Source organism: Microtus pennsylvanicus, chromosome 9 (assembly GCF_037038515.1).
Source record: "Microtus pennsylvanicus isolate mMicPen1 chromosome 9, mMicPen1.hap1, whole genome shotgun sequence".
In the NCBI taxonomy this organism is placed as follows: Eukaryota; Metazoa; Chordata; class Mammalia; order Rodentia; family Cricetidae; genus Microtus; species Microtus pennsylvanicus.
Genome location: NC_134587.1, coordinates 735,466 through 753,349, shown reverse-complemented (window position 1 = coordinate 753,349; position 17,884 = coordinate 735,466). Strand labels below are relative to the sequence as shown.

General features: G+C 55.6%; 1 protein-coding gene across 4 annotated transcripts; it reads right to left on the bottom strand.

Annotated features, from left to right (window-relative positions):
• Nucleotides 1-1,097: 1,097 nt before the first annotated feature.
• Nucleotides 1,098-17,574, bottom strand: Rtn4rl2 (reticulon 4 receptor like 2). 4 transcript variants are annotated; one of them, XM_075984678.1, is made up of 3 exons: nt 17,160-17,574; nt 10,836-11,317; nt 1,098-2,485 (listed from the first exon to the last, which is right to left on the bottom strand). In XM_075984678.1, exons 1-3 carry the CDS (start codon nt 17,188-17,190, stop codon nt 1,736-1,738), a joined length of 1,263 nt encoding a protein of 420 aa, XP_075840793.1. In that variant the 5' UTR covers nt 17,191-17,574; the 3' UTR covers nt 1,098-1,735. The 4 variants fall into 4 exon arrangements, with proteins under 4 accessions (XP_075840793.1, XP_075840796.1, XP_075840795.1 ...); XM_075984681.1 differs by lacking the exon at nt 17,160-17,574 and adding an exon at nt 16,754-16,995; XM_075984680.1 differs by lacking the exon at nt 17,160-17,574 and adding an exon at nt 16,778-16,995.
• Nucleotides 17,575-17,884: the final 310 nt, after the last annotated feature.

Below are 17,884 nucleotides of genomic sequence, written 5' to 3'. Positions count from 1 at the left end.
ATGAGCTTCCTCAGAGCCGGACCTTGTAAGACCCCAGCTCAGAGCTCTCCAGTTCTGTCTGACCGACCTCTGCTCCCACAAGCCCCTCAACCATCTCACATTCCTATCCAAAGTCCATGTGCTACAGGCCGAGGATGCTGATTCCTGCCTGTTCTACCTTCTTCTTCTCAGCATCCTGGGATATCACTGGTCAGAGTTATAGGGTTCCAGTGCCAGCTCCCAGCACCCATTCCCACCTCCCAGGCTACAACCGCAACTCTGGGTCCTTAATCAGTTCCCATCTGCTGAGACTCAGGCTAAGGTTGATTGCTAGCACGGCTCCCTTCTCCTCCCCACCCCCTCTCTTTACCTACCCTAGAGAGGGAGCATCTAGCTATGATCCAATGTAAGACACCCCACTTGAAACCTTTGTCCCTTGATCACCTTAACCCTCTTAGTCGCTCCCTAATCTGCTCAGAGAACGGCTTGACTTGACCCACCCATGAAGGCTTCTGCCTCGCAGGGATAAAGAGCTGATGGCCCCATGGCCTGTGGGGGCTTTGAGAACAGCTGGGTCTGCTGAGTACATCACAGGGGTGGTCAACAAAGAGGGCAAACACAAGCTGGGATGTAGTCCTGGGTTCTGCTCTTTAAAGCTTTTGTGGTGCAACTGTGTTCCCCCAGGAAGCTGTGCCTTTTCCAGATAGGCCCAAAGCTGTGGTTAGCTAGTTGTGCCGGGGATGTCTAAGTTACGCCTACTTGCAGGGAAACGCGGAAGCTTTCTTTCATGGTGGCTACTTAGCTGAGCTGGTGGCCACCTCCAGACTTACTGTTCAGCAGCCAAACCCTTCAGGGCTGGTGGCAGCTGCTTCTCTTGGGCAAACTGGTGCCATCAGCACACACCCTCAACAGACAGGGTAGCTCAAGAAACGGAAGCCTGGGCAGGATCTGAATGACCTTGAGGTGTAAGTGGGGTAAAGTCACCCGGCAAGTCCACACTGCAGAAAACCCTGGTGGCCTGAGATGGTTCTTCCTTGTCTAGCCTCCAACCTTTAAAAACAATTCTAAGTCCTACTTCCGCTTTTGAGGTCTTGAGGAGGGAAAAAACTTACAGGAGATAAAATAATAGAATTTTTTAATAAATTTTCCCCCAAACAACTTCTTTTGATCTTCACCACACAGGGGCCATGGTGGAGAGGAAACTCTCCGGGCACCCTAAAAAGTGTTCTGGGTAGACTTAGGAGAAAAGTTATTCCTCCGGGTGTCAGGAGGCTGAAGGAATCAGGACAAGCATGGTCCAGGAGCAGCCTGGGCCTTGCTGAGGCAACCCTCCCAAGGTCCGGGGGAGGAAGGGAGGCTCCCTGGGGGAGCTTTCAAAGGCTCTGCTGGTGGAAGGTGCTCTGTAGACAAAAGCCCCTCCAGTCCACTGTGGGGCCCTGGAGAGAGGAGCGACGGCTGCCTGGGGTGCCCCGCCCCAGCCTTGGGATTGGGGAAAAAGAGTTAATGGCTAGAATCAAGACGAATGGGGCCGAGCCGCCTTATACACCGTCTTAGGGGCTGCCATACGTAAGTCAGAACAGCCCAGAAGGCAAAAGAGACAGCGTGGTCCCCGGGAAGAAAAGGAGCGAGGGGGCCTGGGGAAAGCGCCGCAAAGGCCGGCCGCAAACAAGGGGCGAAGAGGATGGAGCCGCAGCTCGGTGGGGCAGAGAAGGGGTGCGGGGCAAAGGCCGTGGCCTCTTCCGTCTGAGCACCACAGTCAGAGGTGATGGGGCGCTAGGAGCAAGAGGCAGAGCAGCGGGGTGCGCAGCCCGGCCGAGAGCGCGGGGCCACGCGAGTCCGCGGGCGCCTGGCACGCGGCCCCGGGACACGTCTGCTCGCCCCGCTGGTCCTCGCCGCCGTAGCCGCCCCAGTAGTCGTCCTCGGTGGGCGCGTCCCCGCCCTGGCGCCCCCTGGAGTCCTCGGCGGGCAGGTCTCGGTAGAGCGTGGACGGGTCTGCGGGGGGCGCGCCCGCCTCGGCCACGCCGTACAGGTGGTTGGAGGAGCTGTTGCCGCGGGCGCGGCTGCCCGGGCGCGTGGGCGTGGGCGGCGGGCACGCCTGGAAGTCGGCCTCGCGCAGCGCGCGCAGGTCCCGGCCCTGGCGCTCGGGTGGGGTGGCGCAGGTCACGTCGGAGCTGGACACCCGCGCGCGCTGGAACCAGGCCCAGAGCGGCCGAGCGCGGCAGTCGCAAGCCCAGGGGTTGGCGTTGAGCCGCAGGAACTCGAGCGCCGGCAGGTCGGCCAGCGCCTCTCCCGGCAGCGAAGCCAGGCTGTTGTTGAACAAGTAGAGGATAGTGAGGCGGCTGAGGCCGCGGAAGGCCGCGCGGTGCACGCCCTGCAGCCGGTTCCCGTGCAGCAGCAGCCGGTCCAGGTTGCCCAGGCCGCGGAACACGTGTTCCGTGAGCAGCCGCAGGCGGTTCCCGTGCAGGAAGAGGTGGCTCAGGTTAGCCAGGTCCGCAAACAAGTCATCCTGAGTGAGGCGGGGAGGGGTGGGTGGGATGGAAACAGAAGAGAGAGGCCTGAGACAGATTTGGGGACTCCGCTCCAGGACCTGGGGGGAGGGTAAGAAAGGCACAATGGCAGGCGGAGTACTGTGAATAGTGGAATGGGCTTCATTTCATGTTTTTGAGACAGGAGATCATGCATTGCAGCGATGGGACCACGAGAATCTATTAAATTCCTGCCTGCACCTCTTGATTTCTGAGATTTCGGGTTTTATGCGGTGCTGGGGATCAAACAGGGTTTCAAACATGCTAGGCAACTCTATCAACTGATTTTGAAACGAGGGCTGAGTTTGAAACGTGGATCATCTAATCTATTTCCTATGGAAAAAGCTGTACAGTCGAGGGAGGTCAGTGGGTTCCTTTTGCCCAGTGCCCCAAGGGGCTGAGCCCAGCACAACGCCAGACAAGAACTCTTCCCCTGAGCTACAGCCACATCTCCCTGCCTACATTTTTTTTTTTTGAGATAGAATCTCACCGAGTTGCCCAGACTGACTTTGAACTTACTGCAAACAGTGGATCTTCAACCAGCCATCCCGTGTCTCAGTCTCTCAAGTAGCTTAAATTAGCTCTCAGCAACACAAAACCTAGTTATGTTAGTGGGCCTTTAGATTTACTTGTTTATTTAATCTCTCTCTTATGAGTGTGTGTGTGTGTGTGTGTGTGTGCGCGCGCGCGCACACGGCCTGTGGGAGTGATCCTCTCCTTCTGTCATGTGTATTGGAGATAACCACCTATCTGACAAGCTGTCTTTCCTGCCTTTCTAGGTGAATCTGCAGCCTGTCAAGAGGGCAGTCAACACAGGGACAATGTGCCTGATTCTAAACTTCAGGGTGTATCCAACCCTTTCAGGTTTCAGGACCTCCCCAGTGTTTGCCATTCGGCAGGGGTGAGGTAGGCTGAGAACAAGTCTGCCTTTCCTGTGTTGATGGTGAGGTTGCCTGAAGACCGTGCTTGGAGCTTGAGAGTTAGATTTCGGGTCTGTTGTGAACTGTGCTATCAGGGAAGAGTCACTGTGTTTCTGTGCCTCAGTTTCTTCCTCTGTAAAATGTGGCAATTAATAGGGAAGCATGTATTAAGATGCCTGGTATAGGCCAGGCAGTGGCAGTGCACGCCTTTCATCCCTACACTCGGGGAAGCAGAGGCAGGTGGATTTCTTGAGTCTGAGGCCAGCCTGGTCTACAGAGTGAGTTCCAGGACAGCCAGGGCTACACAGAGAAACCCTATCTTGGAAAAGAAGGAGGAGGAGGAGGAGAAGCTTGGGATAAGGTTTTCACATAGGCAGACAGACATGTGTGAATTAGCCATGTTTGTGAAGCTGGTCAAGTCCAGGTACCTCCTCGAAGCAGGCTTTCTCCTCTGTAACCTGGAAATGAGTGTTCCTAGCTCTCGAGTCTGTTCTGAGGACCAAGGAACAGAGTTCCCAGAAGGTTCATGGGGTGGAGTGCTGGGTACAATTCTTGCATATAGAGGTTTTGTTCAGGGGTGAAGCCCACAGGCTCAGGACTTAAAAGCACTGACATAAATCCCAGCTTTTCCTGTTTCCCTGCTGGTTAACCTCACACAGTCTCTGTTCCCTTAGTATATATATCTCCCCTTAGAAGGTTCTTAAATATTCAGGAGGTAGTGGCACACGCCCTTAATCCCAGCACTTGGGGGGCAGAGGCAGGCGAATCTCTCTGAGTTCAAGGTCACACTGGTCTACAGAGCAAGTTCCAGGACAGCCACGCTACACAGAGAAACCCTGTCTCAAAACATCCCCCCTCCAAATGTTCTTAAATATACTAAAGGAAGGTTAGATGTTACAGTGCTGTTGAGGGTACAGCACCCGATAGAGACATAGTCAGCCATCCATAATCCACGGTTGTCATGACAGCAGGGGCTCATTTAGAATTCCATCCCATCCATTTTCCTCTAAGGGAGGGTTTCTTTGGGGACTGGAAGTTCCACCGCGGTCTGAGTTAGGGGACCATTGTGTAGTGCTCCACAGCCCAGACTTAGCACAAAGGCAGGAAAAGAAGTTGAAGTCCCTGATGCCCTGTCATTGTCCCTCCCATGGTGTGGGGGACAGGGCCTGTGAAGTCATGTTAGAACTGGCAGAACCTTGGGATTATGGCTCAGAAGGTAGGGTACGGCCATGGCTGGGTGCTCTGCATTTTAACCAGCGTGCCAGAGAACATTCGGTGGTCAGCTGGTGCAGAACTGTAGTTCAGGTGTAGAGTTTGCCTATTCGTGTTAAAGGTCCTGAGTTGGATCACCCCCCCCTACACACATATGCAGTGTGATTTGGGAGCTACTCAGTGTCCACCCATCAGAAGTGAAGGGTTAACTGTAGAAAGAGCCACACCCCCATTCCCATCACCCCACTGCCTCGCCTCCCTCCCCAAATGGCCATGGTCAGCAGGTCCCAGGAGATGGGGTTAAGCAGGACAGGAGCATCCTCTTTGCTGAGGCCCGTTCATCCTGGCCTGTTCCCTAGCTCTGGTTCTCTCCCACGCCCCCAGTGCCTGGGGAGATGGTTTCCTTCCTCCTGCTACCTGGGCACCTGGTCGAAGGTCTCAGGAAGGGGAGTATGCGGAGTCCTCGCCCATATCCACAGCCTCCACCTTGCTGAGTTCCTGTGTGTTCGCACCTCTTCCCATATGCCTTCCGCCCTCTCCACTACAGGAACCAAGTCTGCCAAGAGCCCTTCTCTTGGCCACGTTGAGATCAGTCCTCAAGCTCCCTACTACCTCTGACACCAGCACAGTGCTCTCCACCCTAGGATGCTCCCACCCTGAATGCCAGCCTGCTCAGGTCCCTAGCTGACCTGCTCACCCCATAGCCTCAGCCTTGCTGTCCTGCCCGGAGCGTGCTCTGAGTCCTTCCGCTTAACCCTTTCCTTGGGGTTCCTCTTCTAGAGTGTCAGCATTAGTAGGACACACCCAGAGATGTGTGGCTACATCAGTGTGGAAAGGCAGGAGAGAGTGGCACTGGGGTTCTAGAGGGGATGACATTCCAGGGAACCCAGATTTTTCTTTTTAAACCACAGCCCAATTTTGTATTCTAGCCTCTTCTCCTCTCTTTGGCTAAAAGTCTCGCCCCTCTAAGCATTAACCTTGGGGTCCATTCCCTTCCCCCACCCCACGTTGTGGCCAAATCCCATGGCCACTTCCTGGGCTGCAGCTCTCAAATCCGGTCCTTCCTCTCTCCACCATTAAAACTTTTCTCTGTGCATTAATGAGCTCTTGACTTTCACAGCCCTGGCCCCTCCCCCATCACCTTCTCTCCCGCCCCCTCCCTCTGGGCTAGGAGCATCTGCTAAAGTCATCCCTCTCTTCCATTTCAAAAACCACATTTCCCTCGCCTCCCGCCTGGCCGGTTCGCAGCTCTCTGTATCCATTTGGAATCTAAATGCAGCATCCCCGAGCTCCTCAGCCTTGCTGAGAGCATCCTGCTCTTAACCTTGCCTTCCTCCTCCAATCTTCCCGCCCCTGGCCTTGGTACCGATCTCATCAGCCTCCCAGGCTGTGCGACCTTGGACAGCTCCAGGCACCTCTCCAGGCCTCCGTGAAGTGACTCTGAGTGGCTGATCCTTTGATAATTTTCACTCAGGGAGCCTGGGAGCTGATCTCACTCATTCAACAAAGCCGTTCCATGTGCACTCTGCTTTGGGCACCCCCGCTCGCGGTGCTTGCCCATCCATGGCAGGTGTCACAATCATTGGCGTCAGCAGGTGATTTGCCAAGTTCCCATTGAATGCCAAGTCCTGTGTGGCACAGATCCTGATAGTATCTTAATCATCAACACTCTGAGGCGGATGCTGTGATCCTTCTCTCTTTGGAGACTGAGAGAGAGGGGCTCAGAGAAGGGAACCACTTGCTGAGGACCCAACAGCTAACATGGGCGTGAGCTCCAGTGGCAAGACTCCCAACACCTGTGCTGCAAAGCCTAACAGGCCTGGGCCAGTTCTCCCCGGGCAGCTCCAAAGCTGATGAAGTCACCACTGCCAGTGACTCCCACCCAACTCCGTATTCTTTCCCTTTAGTCCCCACAGCACCTCCTACCCTGAGCAACAGACCACGGTGTCTCTCTCATAGGTGGGACCCTGAGGCCACAGCAAATGAGAGAGGACTTAGATTAGAACTCTGACCTGCCGGTAAACATGAAGTAAGCCACAGCTGTAACCAAGGGAGCGATGCCGCTTTACCGTCTGGCCCCCCTCCAGCAGAGCAGGGGTACTGTTTCCATTCAATCCGTTCACCCTGTAATCCCTGGCACCCTGCACGCTGCCTGGCATGCAGTAGGTGCTCAGTAAGGAGTCTGCTGGTGAATGAACCGGCTTGGCACAGCGCCTAGCCCTCAGCAGACATGCCACGAGAACCGCCACCATTTTCATGTGCACCGGCCACAGCCTATTCGTGAGCCGCCTTCAGAGCTCCCCTCTGGGGCAGGCTGGGCTCCATCCTGGGTCACACCTGCTCCCCGAGGATCTCACCGAGCCACGTGTTTCCTCACCTGCGTGTGGCATCTCCTAGCCTAGTTCTATCAGACACCTCACAGACAGAGGCTGTGCTGTCTCTCTTCTCTATAAAGGGCCGGGTGTGAAGAGGCTTCCTTCCCATGACACCCGATGTTGCCCAGGTCAAGATTGTTCAGAAAGAGGTGCTTTCTAGTTCAGAAGACCCTGAGGATCACCTTGAGCTTAGGTGGCCCCAGGAACAGATTGCTGTCTGTGGCCTGGGGGTCAGGAGTTATTTACTTACTTATTTACTTTCAAGATAGGGTTTCTCTGTGTAGCCTTAGCTGTCCCGAAATTCTCGAACTCACAGAGATCCACCTGCCTCTACCTCCCCAGTACTGGGATTAAAGGCGTGTACACCACCACTGCCTGGCAAAAGTAATTTATTAAACCCTAAGAGATGTACTCTACACATGAACTTACTAGCATCTCACAGTCTGTCTTTGTGGAAGGCCTCATTTTCATAGTTCCCCACTAGGAAGAGGAGATGGAGGCTTGGGAGGGAGGCACCTTCCCTAAAGCTGAATGCTGAGTAGCTGTAGCTTCTACGTGTTGATAAGTGTTGGCACACCTATTCAGAAGGACACCCACATCAGATAAGGAGATCAGGGACTTAGGTGTAGTCACTGAAACAGAGTCAAGGCCAGCAAGTTGGCTCAGTAGGTAAAGGTGTCTGCCACTGTGGTGGTTTGAATGTAATTGGACCCCGTGATCTCACAGGGAGCGGCACTATTAGGAGGTGTGACTTTGTTGGAGTGGGTATGGCCTTGTTGGAGGAAGTGTGTCACTGTGGGGTGGGCTTTGAGGTTGCCTATGCTCAGGGTACTGCCCGGTGTCTCAGCCGACTTCCTGTTGCCTGCAAGATGTAGGACTCTCAGCTACTACTCCAGGACTCTGTCTGCCTGCCTGTATGCCACCATGCTCCCTGCCGTGATGATAAGGGACTGAACCTCTGACCTGTAAGCCAGCTACTCCAATTAAATGTCTGCCTTTATAGGAGTTGCTATGGTCATGGTGTATCTTTACAACAACAGAAAACTGAACTAGGACAGTCACCAGGCCTGACAACCTGGGTTCCTCAGTTGCGACCTGGTTGGAAGGAGAGAACCGACTCCCCCAAGGCACCCTCTGACATCCACTTGCATGCCACAGCACAAGCACGTATACCCACCTTCCCCTATGGGTATAAAAAATGTAATTTAAAAGTGAAAAGCAAAAGCCGAGCGTCTTTAACCAGAAAATCTGAACACCCGCCCTCCTCCAATCCAACTAAAATCCAAAACTCTCAGAGGTACAGCAACATGTCACCACAAGTGGGGAAATCCCCACCATGAAGTGTGTTTCATGGTCAGAATTATGAAGTAGTATGAAATTTCTTCAGGCTGTGAGTCCAGGTGTGTAGGAGACCTGGGTGAGCTACATGCTTGGACTTGGGTCCTGTCTCCATGATAACTCGTCATGTGGATGCAGATCTTCCAAAGTCTGAAACAAGCACACCTGATCCCCAGCACTTCAGGTCAGGTGCTCAGCCTGCAATAATCACAGTACTTCTATTCTGGAGTTGCGGCCTGCGTTCAATTCCCTTCATTTTAATACCGATGACCCTTATAGGCAGATAAACATCACTAAGGTGCCAACTTAGGGATGTGGAAAATAGTTTATCTAAAGCCACACAGAGAGGCTGAGCAGCGCTTTTAAAACCGAACCCACAGGGGATGCGGCTCAGTTGGTAGAATGGTTGCCTAGCCTTCACCAAGACCAAGGTTCCTTCTGCAGCCCTGCACAAACCAGGCATGCTGGTATAGGTCTGTAATTCCAGCACTCAGGAATCAGGGGTGGGAGGATTTACCAAGTTCAAGGCCAGGACTGGAGAGATGGCTCCGAGGTTAAGAGCACTGGCTGCTCTTCTAGGACCTGGGTTTGATTCCTCAACACCCACCTGGCCACTCAGAACCACAGGTAACTAACCCCAGCTCCAGGGAATCTGGCTTCCTCTTATGGCCTCAATGGGTACAGATGTACATGTAGGCAAACACCCATACATATAAAAATAAATCTAAAACAGCAACAAACCGACGGCAAACCAGCAAGCACGCTAGCCCAAACCCCTAGCCCACTCAGTTGTATTTCAGGGTACAAGCCCTCTAAGGTATGGTCGTACTGGGCAGATCAAGTATCAACTCCCACTTGGCTGTGGAGTCTCAGTCAGTTCCATTCTGTGTCCCTTCTTAGCCTTGTCTGTCCCTGCTGCCAGGGGCTCAGCTTGGTGGGGAGCCCAGTCAGCCCCCAACCACAGGGACTTTGGTCCCACAAATCCTTAGGGTCTCCAGTGTGCATGTTGTGGTGAAAACCCCCACCTCCAGACGCCTGTACGCTTGCGAGGGAGAGGCAGCGTGCACGTTGTAACCATGTCGCTCTCCGCAACTTTAGGAAGAAAAGAAATGGGAGGTGTGTGTTGGATCCTATCCATGGCCTCACAATAATCCTTAGAGTTGACCCAGATTTCTAAGATGAAGTTCAAGCTGGGGCACTTCACTGAGACCAATGTTAAATAAAGTTCATTTTAAAACACACGGCATTTTAACGAGCATTTATATGGCCCTTATGTATGCCAAGCACTATTCTAAGTGGACACTACAAATTATTTATGCATTTAGTGTTTACAAAATCCCTGGGCAACGGATGCTCACATTACTCCCACTTCACAGAGAGGAAAACTGAGGCCCATGTTTGACCATGTCACACGCTTGCACACGGTAGTGTTGATGTCTGTAAAGTGCTTCGCCTCGGGCCCGATACAATGTGCACTTACTATGTGTCTGCTGAATTGATCACCATCATCCAGCAATAATGAGACATATCATGCTGGTCACTGTGCCTTTTCCTGCCCTTCTCTCCATCTGAACACCGTTTCCAAGGTTGCTGTCCTTCTAGAACGGCTTTCCATGGATTCTCAACACATTGACAAACTATCAGTGCTATTGCTATTGTCAGGAACGTCGGCGGGGACTGATTTTCCAACCCACAGACGGAGGGAGGACCTGTGGGTACCAAGGCCTGGATAAAGAGAAGGTCCCCTGAACTCAAGTGGAGGAGTGTCCCCCCTAGCCAGAGGCTGTGCTGCTAGGGGACATGACCTTCTTAGGGGTTGTTTTTGAGGCTGTGTGACTACTTCCCAGAGAAAGGAGACGTGAGGGTTTGACTGCCAGACAGTGAGCATAATGACAATAATAAATAATAATTAGATCAATAATAATAACAGTAAATAATTATTCTATTCCTTCCATTTCTCTTTCTCCAGAGCCTCCATTTTTTTTAGCTGTGTAACAGAGTTTTACCTGAGACAACAGGCTTGAGAGATGGGATCTACAGAGGGCAAGACTTTCCCTTCTGTTACTACCCAGCCATCAGAGGAGAGTGTGACTTCAGGAGACAAGCCCCTCCCTGGCAATGACTCCACCCTTTGTCCAGCTCTCCTGGGAAGTGGGAGGACGTGGGGGTGGATGGGAAAAGATCATGTGAAGCCCTTTGGGCTGCGGCTCTCGGGGGAAGGAGAGCTACACAGACATTGTGGGGTGTGCTGAGTGGGTGCGAGAAGGGAGACAGACAGAAGAGGCAGAGGGAGACATATGGGAGGCACGTCAGGAGACAGGCGGGACAAATGGGGGTTACGGAGAGAGGTACAGAGAGAGGGGCGAGTGGGGTTCCTGATCCGGGTGAACGGACATGGGAAAGGCGACAGAGACACGGGTAGGTGGACGTGGCTAGGCAGGTCCAGAGAGAGAGGTGGAAGAGGCCCAGGGAGGTGGTTGGCTCACCTGTAGGTGGAGCAGGCTGTTCTCCTGGAGGTAGAGGTACTGTAGGCTGACCAAGCCTCGGAAAATGTTGCCAGGCAGGCTGCTCAGCTGGCAGCGGTACAGGTGTAGCGACTGCAGGCGCTCCAGGCCCTGGAAGGTGTCGGGCTCCAGGGAGCGAAGGTGCCGGTTGTCACCGAGGTCCAGTTCCTCTAGGGCCTGCAGATGGCGGAAGGTGCCGGGGTAGATGGTGGAGAGGTTGTTGGAGAAGAGCCACAGGGTGAGCAGGTTGGGCCCGAAGGTGCCTGGCCGCAGGGAGCGGATGAGGTTGTTCTGCAGGAAAAGTCGTTGTGTGCTGGGTGGTAGGGACAGCGGCACCGAAGAGAAGTTGTTGGCCTGGCAGCTCACGGTGGGCGGGGATGAGTAGCAGGTGCAGAGCATAGGGCAGCTGGGAGTCACCGGAGGGAAGGCCAGGAGTGTCAGCAGTAGGCAGGCTGAGGCAGGACCTGTGGGAGAGCAGAGGGAAGGCTCACTGGGTGCTTGGTCAGGGGTCTAGATGCAGCTTAACAGGCTCAAGAGGCTGAGTGGCCTCCCATCACTCTCCAGCCCCCTTTGAAGTGTGCAAACCTCATTTTCTTTTTCTTTCTTTCCTTTTCCTCTGTGTGTGTGTGTGTGGGGGGGTCTCATGTAACCTAGGTTGCCCTCAAACTTAGTGTTTACCTGAGGATGACCCTGAACTTCTGATCCTCCTGCCTCCACCTTCCCAGTGCTGAGATTACAGTGCTGTGCTCCATGCCTAGCTGATGCTGTGCCTGAGGCCAAACCCAGGGCCTTGTGCATGCTGGACCAGCGAGCACTCAGCCCATTCAGCTGCAATCCCAGTCTTCAAACCTTTTGCGAGTTATAGTTTGTTAAGAATGGATGCCTGTGTTTCTCTACTTTATCAAAGAGTGAAGGGTCTCTCTCTCTCTCTCTGTCTCCTCCCTCTTTCTATTTCTTTTTTCCAAGACAGGGTCTCTCTGTGTAACAGTCCTGGCTGTCCTGGAACTCTCTCTGTAGACCAGGCTAGCCTTGAACTCACAGAGATCCTCCTGCCTCTGCCTCCCAAGTGCTGGGAATAAAGGCCTGTGCCACCTGGTGGTGAGGGTAAGCTCAATGGAGCAGATAAATGTGGAACCAGTTTTTGCCCACTTCCCTCTGTCAGGGCTCCCAGGGCTCTGAAGTTTCCTCGGGGGAACTTTGCCTGGGACATGAGGAGGGCTTTGTAGATAGCACTGAGATGTGTCTAAAGTTGTTCGGGGAACAGGTGTCTTTCCTATCCATCTGTTTCCATTGTTGTGTTTGACCTTGTTTAGAGTTAGGGTCAAAAGTCAAAGGGTCGGCGTTTCCTCTGCTTTGTGCTGAAGCAGGGCTGGGGATTCTTTGGGATGGGGACGGCTCTTCTCAGGGTGTTAAACTTCAGCCCTGCCTTCTCTCCAGCAGATGCCAGCAGCACCCTGCCCCCAGTTATGACAATCAAAATGTCTCTAGACATTGCCAAATGTCCTCTGGGAGCAAAACCAGCCCACTCGAGAAAGCTAGACACTAACTTGAGGCTGTCTGTGACTAGAAGGCCTGTGGGTGTCCTGGTGACCCACACCCTCCCCCCTCTTCTCCCTGCAGGCCTTGGAAGAACCCTAGCCTTTTCCACTTGGGAAGCGGCTGGAGGGTGGGGCTGCAGAATCAACTCTCCACTCATTCAAAGTCTCCTTCAAAGCCTTTGCTTTTGCCAAAGTTACTGTCTGGGGTTTGGTTGTGGGCTAATCTTCTTAGGGTACAGACCAGAAAGCAGGTGCAGGGGACTAAGGTGCTGAGGATGGGTGCCTGTTTTCTCTGCCTCACCAAGGAGCAAGGTAGCCCCTCCTACCTGCTTCCCTACCCTCTGCTCCTCAGTGCCCCAGATAGAGGTTCCTGTTGGTAGACCTTAGTTCTAGCAGGGTTTTCAGAAGGCCTGAAACTTCCTGGGAATCTTTGCCTGGGGAGAGGTGAACCATTCCCTCAGCCAGGCAGTCAGAGGTGGGAAGGCCTGGTTTGGGGTGTCCCCATGGTTCAGGGAGTGGGTAGTTGAGAGGTGGGTAACTTTTAGTGCCAGATCTGTAAGGCTGTGTGCGAACCGAGGTTTGAATGCATCCTGACGTGGCTGTGTGTATGGAGGTGTGCCTGTGATGGGGGGGGGGCAGCGTGAGACAGGTGCTCACTACTGAAGGTGCAGCGCCACCTGGTAGGCAACGTGTGTCAGGCATGTACCCCTGGGGAGCTCCACGCTGGTGCAGAGTGGAGTATCCTGGAGTCCTGGTGCTCCCCAGCTCTTCATTCGGGCGCTTCCCAAAGCCACCCCAGCCCGCTCGTGTGTGTCACTGGCCCCTCCTGCAGCGCGAGCGAGCGAGCAAGCAAGCGTGTGCTGGCGGTCCTCCGCGTGTGTGAGTGCCGGGCCCCGTGCGTGTGTAGGCTGGGTGTGATGTAATATTCAGTGACACAGCGCGGCTGTTCCATTCGTTCACACCACCTCCGCGTTTCTCGGTCCTTCTCACCCCTCCCCCGTGCGGCGGTTCACGATTACTTTTCTCCTCCTGAGTTTTTTCAGAGCCACGTGGGGTGGAGGAGCATGTCTCTCACCCTTGATCTTAACCAGGGAGGAGTGGGGTGTGGGAGTCCAGTGGTAGACCCTGGGTGGGCTTCCTGAGCACTGAGGACTGGAGCTCAGAACTGGAGATTTCGGAGCTGTGTAAATCCTACGGAGACGGCAATTTGGATCTCCGAGAAGGCAAACAACTTACCCAAGGTCACCACTAAAGTGGTGCGGGACAAGGGCCAGAAAGAGACTGGCCTGGTGTCCAGCAGGACATTCCTCTTCCTGTCACTCACTGAGCTCTGCCTCTCAAAGGATTTTACACCAAAGGAAGCCAAATCCTCCTCTGATCCCCTAATCCCACCCCCCTCCACAAGCTCACCAGAGTGTGAGCTGCACGGCTCTCAGCCTCCCCGCCCCCCACCCCCCACCCCAAGGATTACCAGGCTCTTCTACCAGCCTCCACGGCTGACTGACTACTTTCCCAGGATAGAGAGCGGAAAGGGCTACAAACCCAGAAGGCCACAGGTTCAGAGGGCTACTCCCTCGGCCTCAGGTCCCTTTCCAGGCTGAGGTCAAGCTCATCAAGGGGCTGGCAAGTTCCCCCGTCCTTCTTGCCCCAACTTCCTGTTTGGCTCCCCCACTCCTTCCAGTTCTCCCGCTCCTCTTTTCTCTGCCGGCCTCCCGGGCTGCCCCCTCCCGGCTACCCCCCTTCACGCTCCGCTTCTCCTCCGTCTCAGCGGTATTCCCTGCAGGCCCTTTGAGGAGGGACCCAGTGTGTGGTGGGGTGCTCCAAGGCGGCTGCTGCGTAACAGTGACTCTGTTGCCATTTCTGGCCCTCACTGTCGCGCAAAGCAGCTGTAACCCAAGGAGCTTCATCCATAATTCAGGTTGTGGCTCTCTCACTGGAGGCAGGGGGGAGAGGGAGGGGGGCTCTAGGCTTCTCTGCCCCCAGGCTGGGTTGGAGTGGGCACTCCAGGCAGAGGCAAGGCAAGGCAGGGGGCTGGGAGAGCACCTTTCCCTCCCTCCCCTCTCCTCTACCATTTTCTTTCTCCCACACCCCCCCCTCCCCAGCCCCACTTTTCACACGCCTCTTCACAGCCATCCCCCCCCCCCCAGGACCACAGCTATTCTCTAGGCTCCCCTGTGCACGTCCTGAGCAGGCACAGTGTGCCAGAGGTGGCCCGGGGATCCTCAGCCACTCTAGAATAAGCCACTGTAAGACCGAAAACATCACCGAGGACTGGAAAGCAGTGAAGTTGGCTTCTGGTTGGGTAGAGCCCTTTCTGTCCTCAGAATCCGGGCTTCTCCCCTCCCCTGTAGTGAAGGGAGAGGGAAGTCTTTTTCTCCCTCACCCTCTGCTCATCCCTTCCTCTAAAGTCAGCAGGTAAGCCCCAAGATGAGCAGTGTGTGGGGCCAGAGAAGGACTCAATCTGTTGTGGTGTGCTCACTGTACACCAACACTTACTCGCTTGTGCACGCTGCCTTCTCTATCCAGAGACCCCCAACCTGTCGCGACCCCTGGGGAGAGCAAGAGTACATAGGTCCCAACCTTCTTAGGAAGGGTGGGAGACTTCACTGTGCAGCCCAAGTGTAACATGAGCTCCAGGGCAGCAGACACAGGCACTGGACGGCGGTCACAAGATGCACTCTGACTTTCCTTCCACCACACCCCCTGGATGTGAGCCTGTGTCTAGAGGCAGAGGGACTGTAGGTACTCTGTGCATATGCTCAGGCCTGGGACGCTCACAATGCTAGCAGTCTGGCTGTTCAGGGTCAAGGGGGGAAAGGGGCCTAGGCTCTCGCTATAGATTTCCACTCCTGGGCTCCAGGCTCTGGTTACAATTGGGAGTCAGAAGGAGGTGGCCTATGACCCCAGGCACAGCCACATCAGGCCACAGGAGGGAGCGGAGAGAGCCACAACATGATATTGATCCTGGAAGGCTAAGGTAACCAGAGCCAAAAGGTTCCATTCACCAAAGAACCATGCTCAAGGCCCAAGGGCTGCCAGACCTTGGAATACCCAGGTTCTTAGATGAAGATCTCAGCCTGTGCCAACCGCTAGGCCAGAGGCTCCTGGGGATAAGAAACTTGAAGCGGTGTGTGTGTTGGGGGGAGTCCAAGGCAGGAACTAGACTGCACCATAATGGGGCACAGATACCCCAGGAAAAGTCGACAGGCCTCTGGCTCTAGAAACAGGGTTCAGGATTCCAAATACAAGCACCATCTCCACACTTGACACACTCCTCCTGGGAAGAGCCAGGGGCCTGCCCAGCAGATGCTGAGGGGGCAGAGGCTGAGGGGGGTGGCTTAGGAGTGGCATGGGGGCGATGGCATACCAGTGACGCAGGGGCCTGGGGAGGCACTGATGCAGGTGACTGGAGGGTTTGAAGCTGCTGCTTCACTCTGTCTGAAACAGCTTCTCACGCTGCCAGAATGTAACACCCCAAAATAAGCAGCCACTGTGGGGCGGCAGGATCCGACGTCGGGGCTTGAAGATATAAATGGCAGCCCAGGTGCCCACCCCGAGGAGGCTGCCACCTCCCCCCACTACAAAGTCCTCAGCCTCCTTCTCTTACAGCTGCCCCAGACCCTGAGCTCAAGGTCCCCTGGACTAGCCCACAGCCACTCCCCGAAAGAAGGGGTAGAACAGGCAGGCGCTTGAGAATGGAGTGTTTCCCACGTGGAAGTGGTTACCAGGAGCCTCTTTGTCTCTTCCCTGAGCACCTCCTCGCTTCTCTTCTTTCTCCTTCTCTGGCTTCTGTTGACACCCCGAGCCTTCCTTCTCTAACCACTCTACCCTGTAGGGATCCGGGTCTCCAATCCTGGTGACCGTTTCCCCGCCCCCGTGTCTGACCCTTCCATCTATTCTCTATCACCAGCTTCCGCTGGCTTCTAGTCTTCCCATCCCCTTTCCAGTCCAGTCTCGCGGAGGCCCCGTCCTCACCCTTCCGGTTATCTCCCCGGCCCCGCGCCCCGCTAGCTTTCCATCTTAGTCTTTACATTTTTCTCCTGAACTGGTCCCCTTCTCCTCTCTTTTTCTTGGTCTTCTCTTGGACCCTGGTTTCCACTAAGCTTTTCCTGTCGTCTAACCTTTATTGCTCCCCCCGCCCCTCCCCCATCCCGCCCCCACCTCCTCTTTCTCACTCCCCACCTCTCTAGACACTTTTCTCATCTTGACTCCCCTCCTCCCTCCGACCCCTACCCTCCCCGCCCCCAGTCTCCAGCCCACACCCTTAGCTGTCACTCAACGCACGGCACTAGCCTCCTTCTAGCCCCTCCATCTGTCCGATCAGGCAGGGCCATGGGGGAAATCGCGCTCTCTGCCTCCTACCTTCCCAGATAGCCCCCTACCCACATGGCTTGTCTTCCCAGGTGACTGGAAAGTGCTGAGACACCGGGCACGAGGAGTTGCTGAGTCGGCGCTTCCCCAGCCGGCCCGAGTCCTCGGCGTCCCCCGGAGCAGGTGGAGCCGGGACAGCTGAACCCGAGCCTCTTTCTCCTCCTCCCAGCCTGCTCGCTCTGCCCTCCGCGTCGCCCCTTGGTCACGAGCTCCCCGCACACTCCCGCAGGCTCCAAGCCCAGTGCCCTCCTGCGGCTGGCAGCTATGGGGGCGGAGGCGCGGCTCCCGCGCTAAGCGGTTTTTTTGCTCCCAGCCCACCCCACCCCCTTCACTGCCCCACCCTCACGCCCAAGGAGAGGGGTGCCCCTCTCTAGGGTCCTCCAGCCTGTGTCCCTACCTTGCAGCAGGCGCCTGAGCCCGGGCAGCATCTTGTCTCGACGCTCGGGGGAGGGGGCGGTGGGGGGGAGGGCTCTCCCACTCACCCCCTTATCCCGCCGGACAGACGGCGGGGACTCCGCGGGGCTCCGGAAGGACCCGAGGAGTCCCCGGGCTACGTTGCCGGGCTGCGGAGCTCTACCCTGCGCCCCCCGGACTGCGTGCCTCCGAAGGAGCCATCGGCCCCGACGGGACGGGGCGGGGCACGACGGGGTAGAGAGGGCTGGGTTGGCCCTGGACACCTGGTGTCCGCGCCCCCTAGGCAGGGCAGCCCCGCAGGGAGTCGGTTAGTCGGTCCGTCCGTGCACCCCGGCTGCTCTCCGAGGGAGAGTGGGGACAGCGAAGAAGCACTCCCCCCCCATTCCCGCACTCGCTGGCTCCTCCCTCGCTTCCCGGCTTGCCGGTTTAACCCTTTGCTGGCTACTGGGAGGCGGGAGTGGTTCTCCGTCTAGCCCACTCCTCTGGCCCCCTCCCAACCTTGGGAGACCCGGAAGGCTGTGTTCCCATATCCTCCCCGGCGCCATGCCTTTAGAGAAATCCCTTCTTGGTGTGTGTGTGTGTGTGTGTGCGCGCGCAGTAGTGTTAAGGAAACCCCCACCCCCGCCCCCATGGACTTGTCCGGGATTGGGGTTTCTTCTCCCAACTTTCCCAGAAAATAAACGGTTTCTTGAGTAGTTTCCCGCTCAG

Coding starts and splice junctions, on each gene's coding strand:
- Rtn4rl2 (XM_075984678.1), bottom strand. CDS start 17,190: ATGCTGCCCGGGCTCAGGCGCCTGCTGCAAG. Junction 11,318..17,159: donor GCTCAGGCGCCTGCTGCAAG/GTAGGGACACAG, acceptor GCTCTCCCACAG/GTCCTGCCTCAGCCTGCCTA. Junction 2,486..10,835: donor ACAGCCTGCTCCACCTACAG/GTGAGCCAACCA, acceptor CGCCTCACTCAG/GATGACTTGTTTGCGGACCT.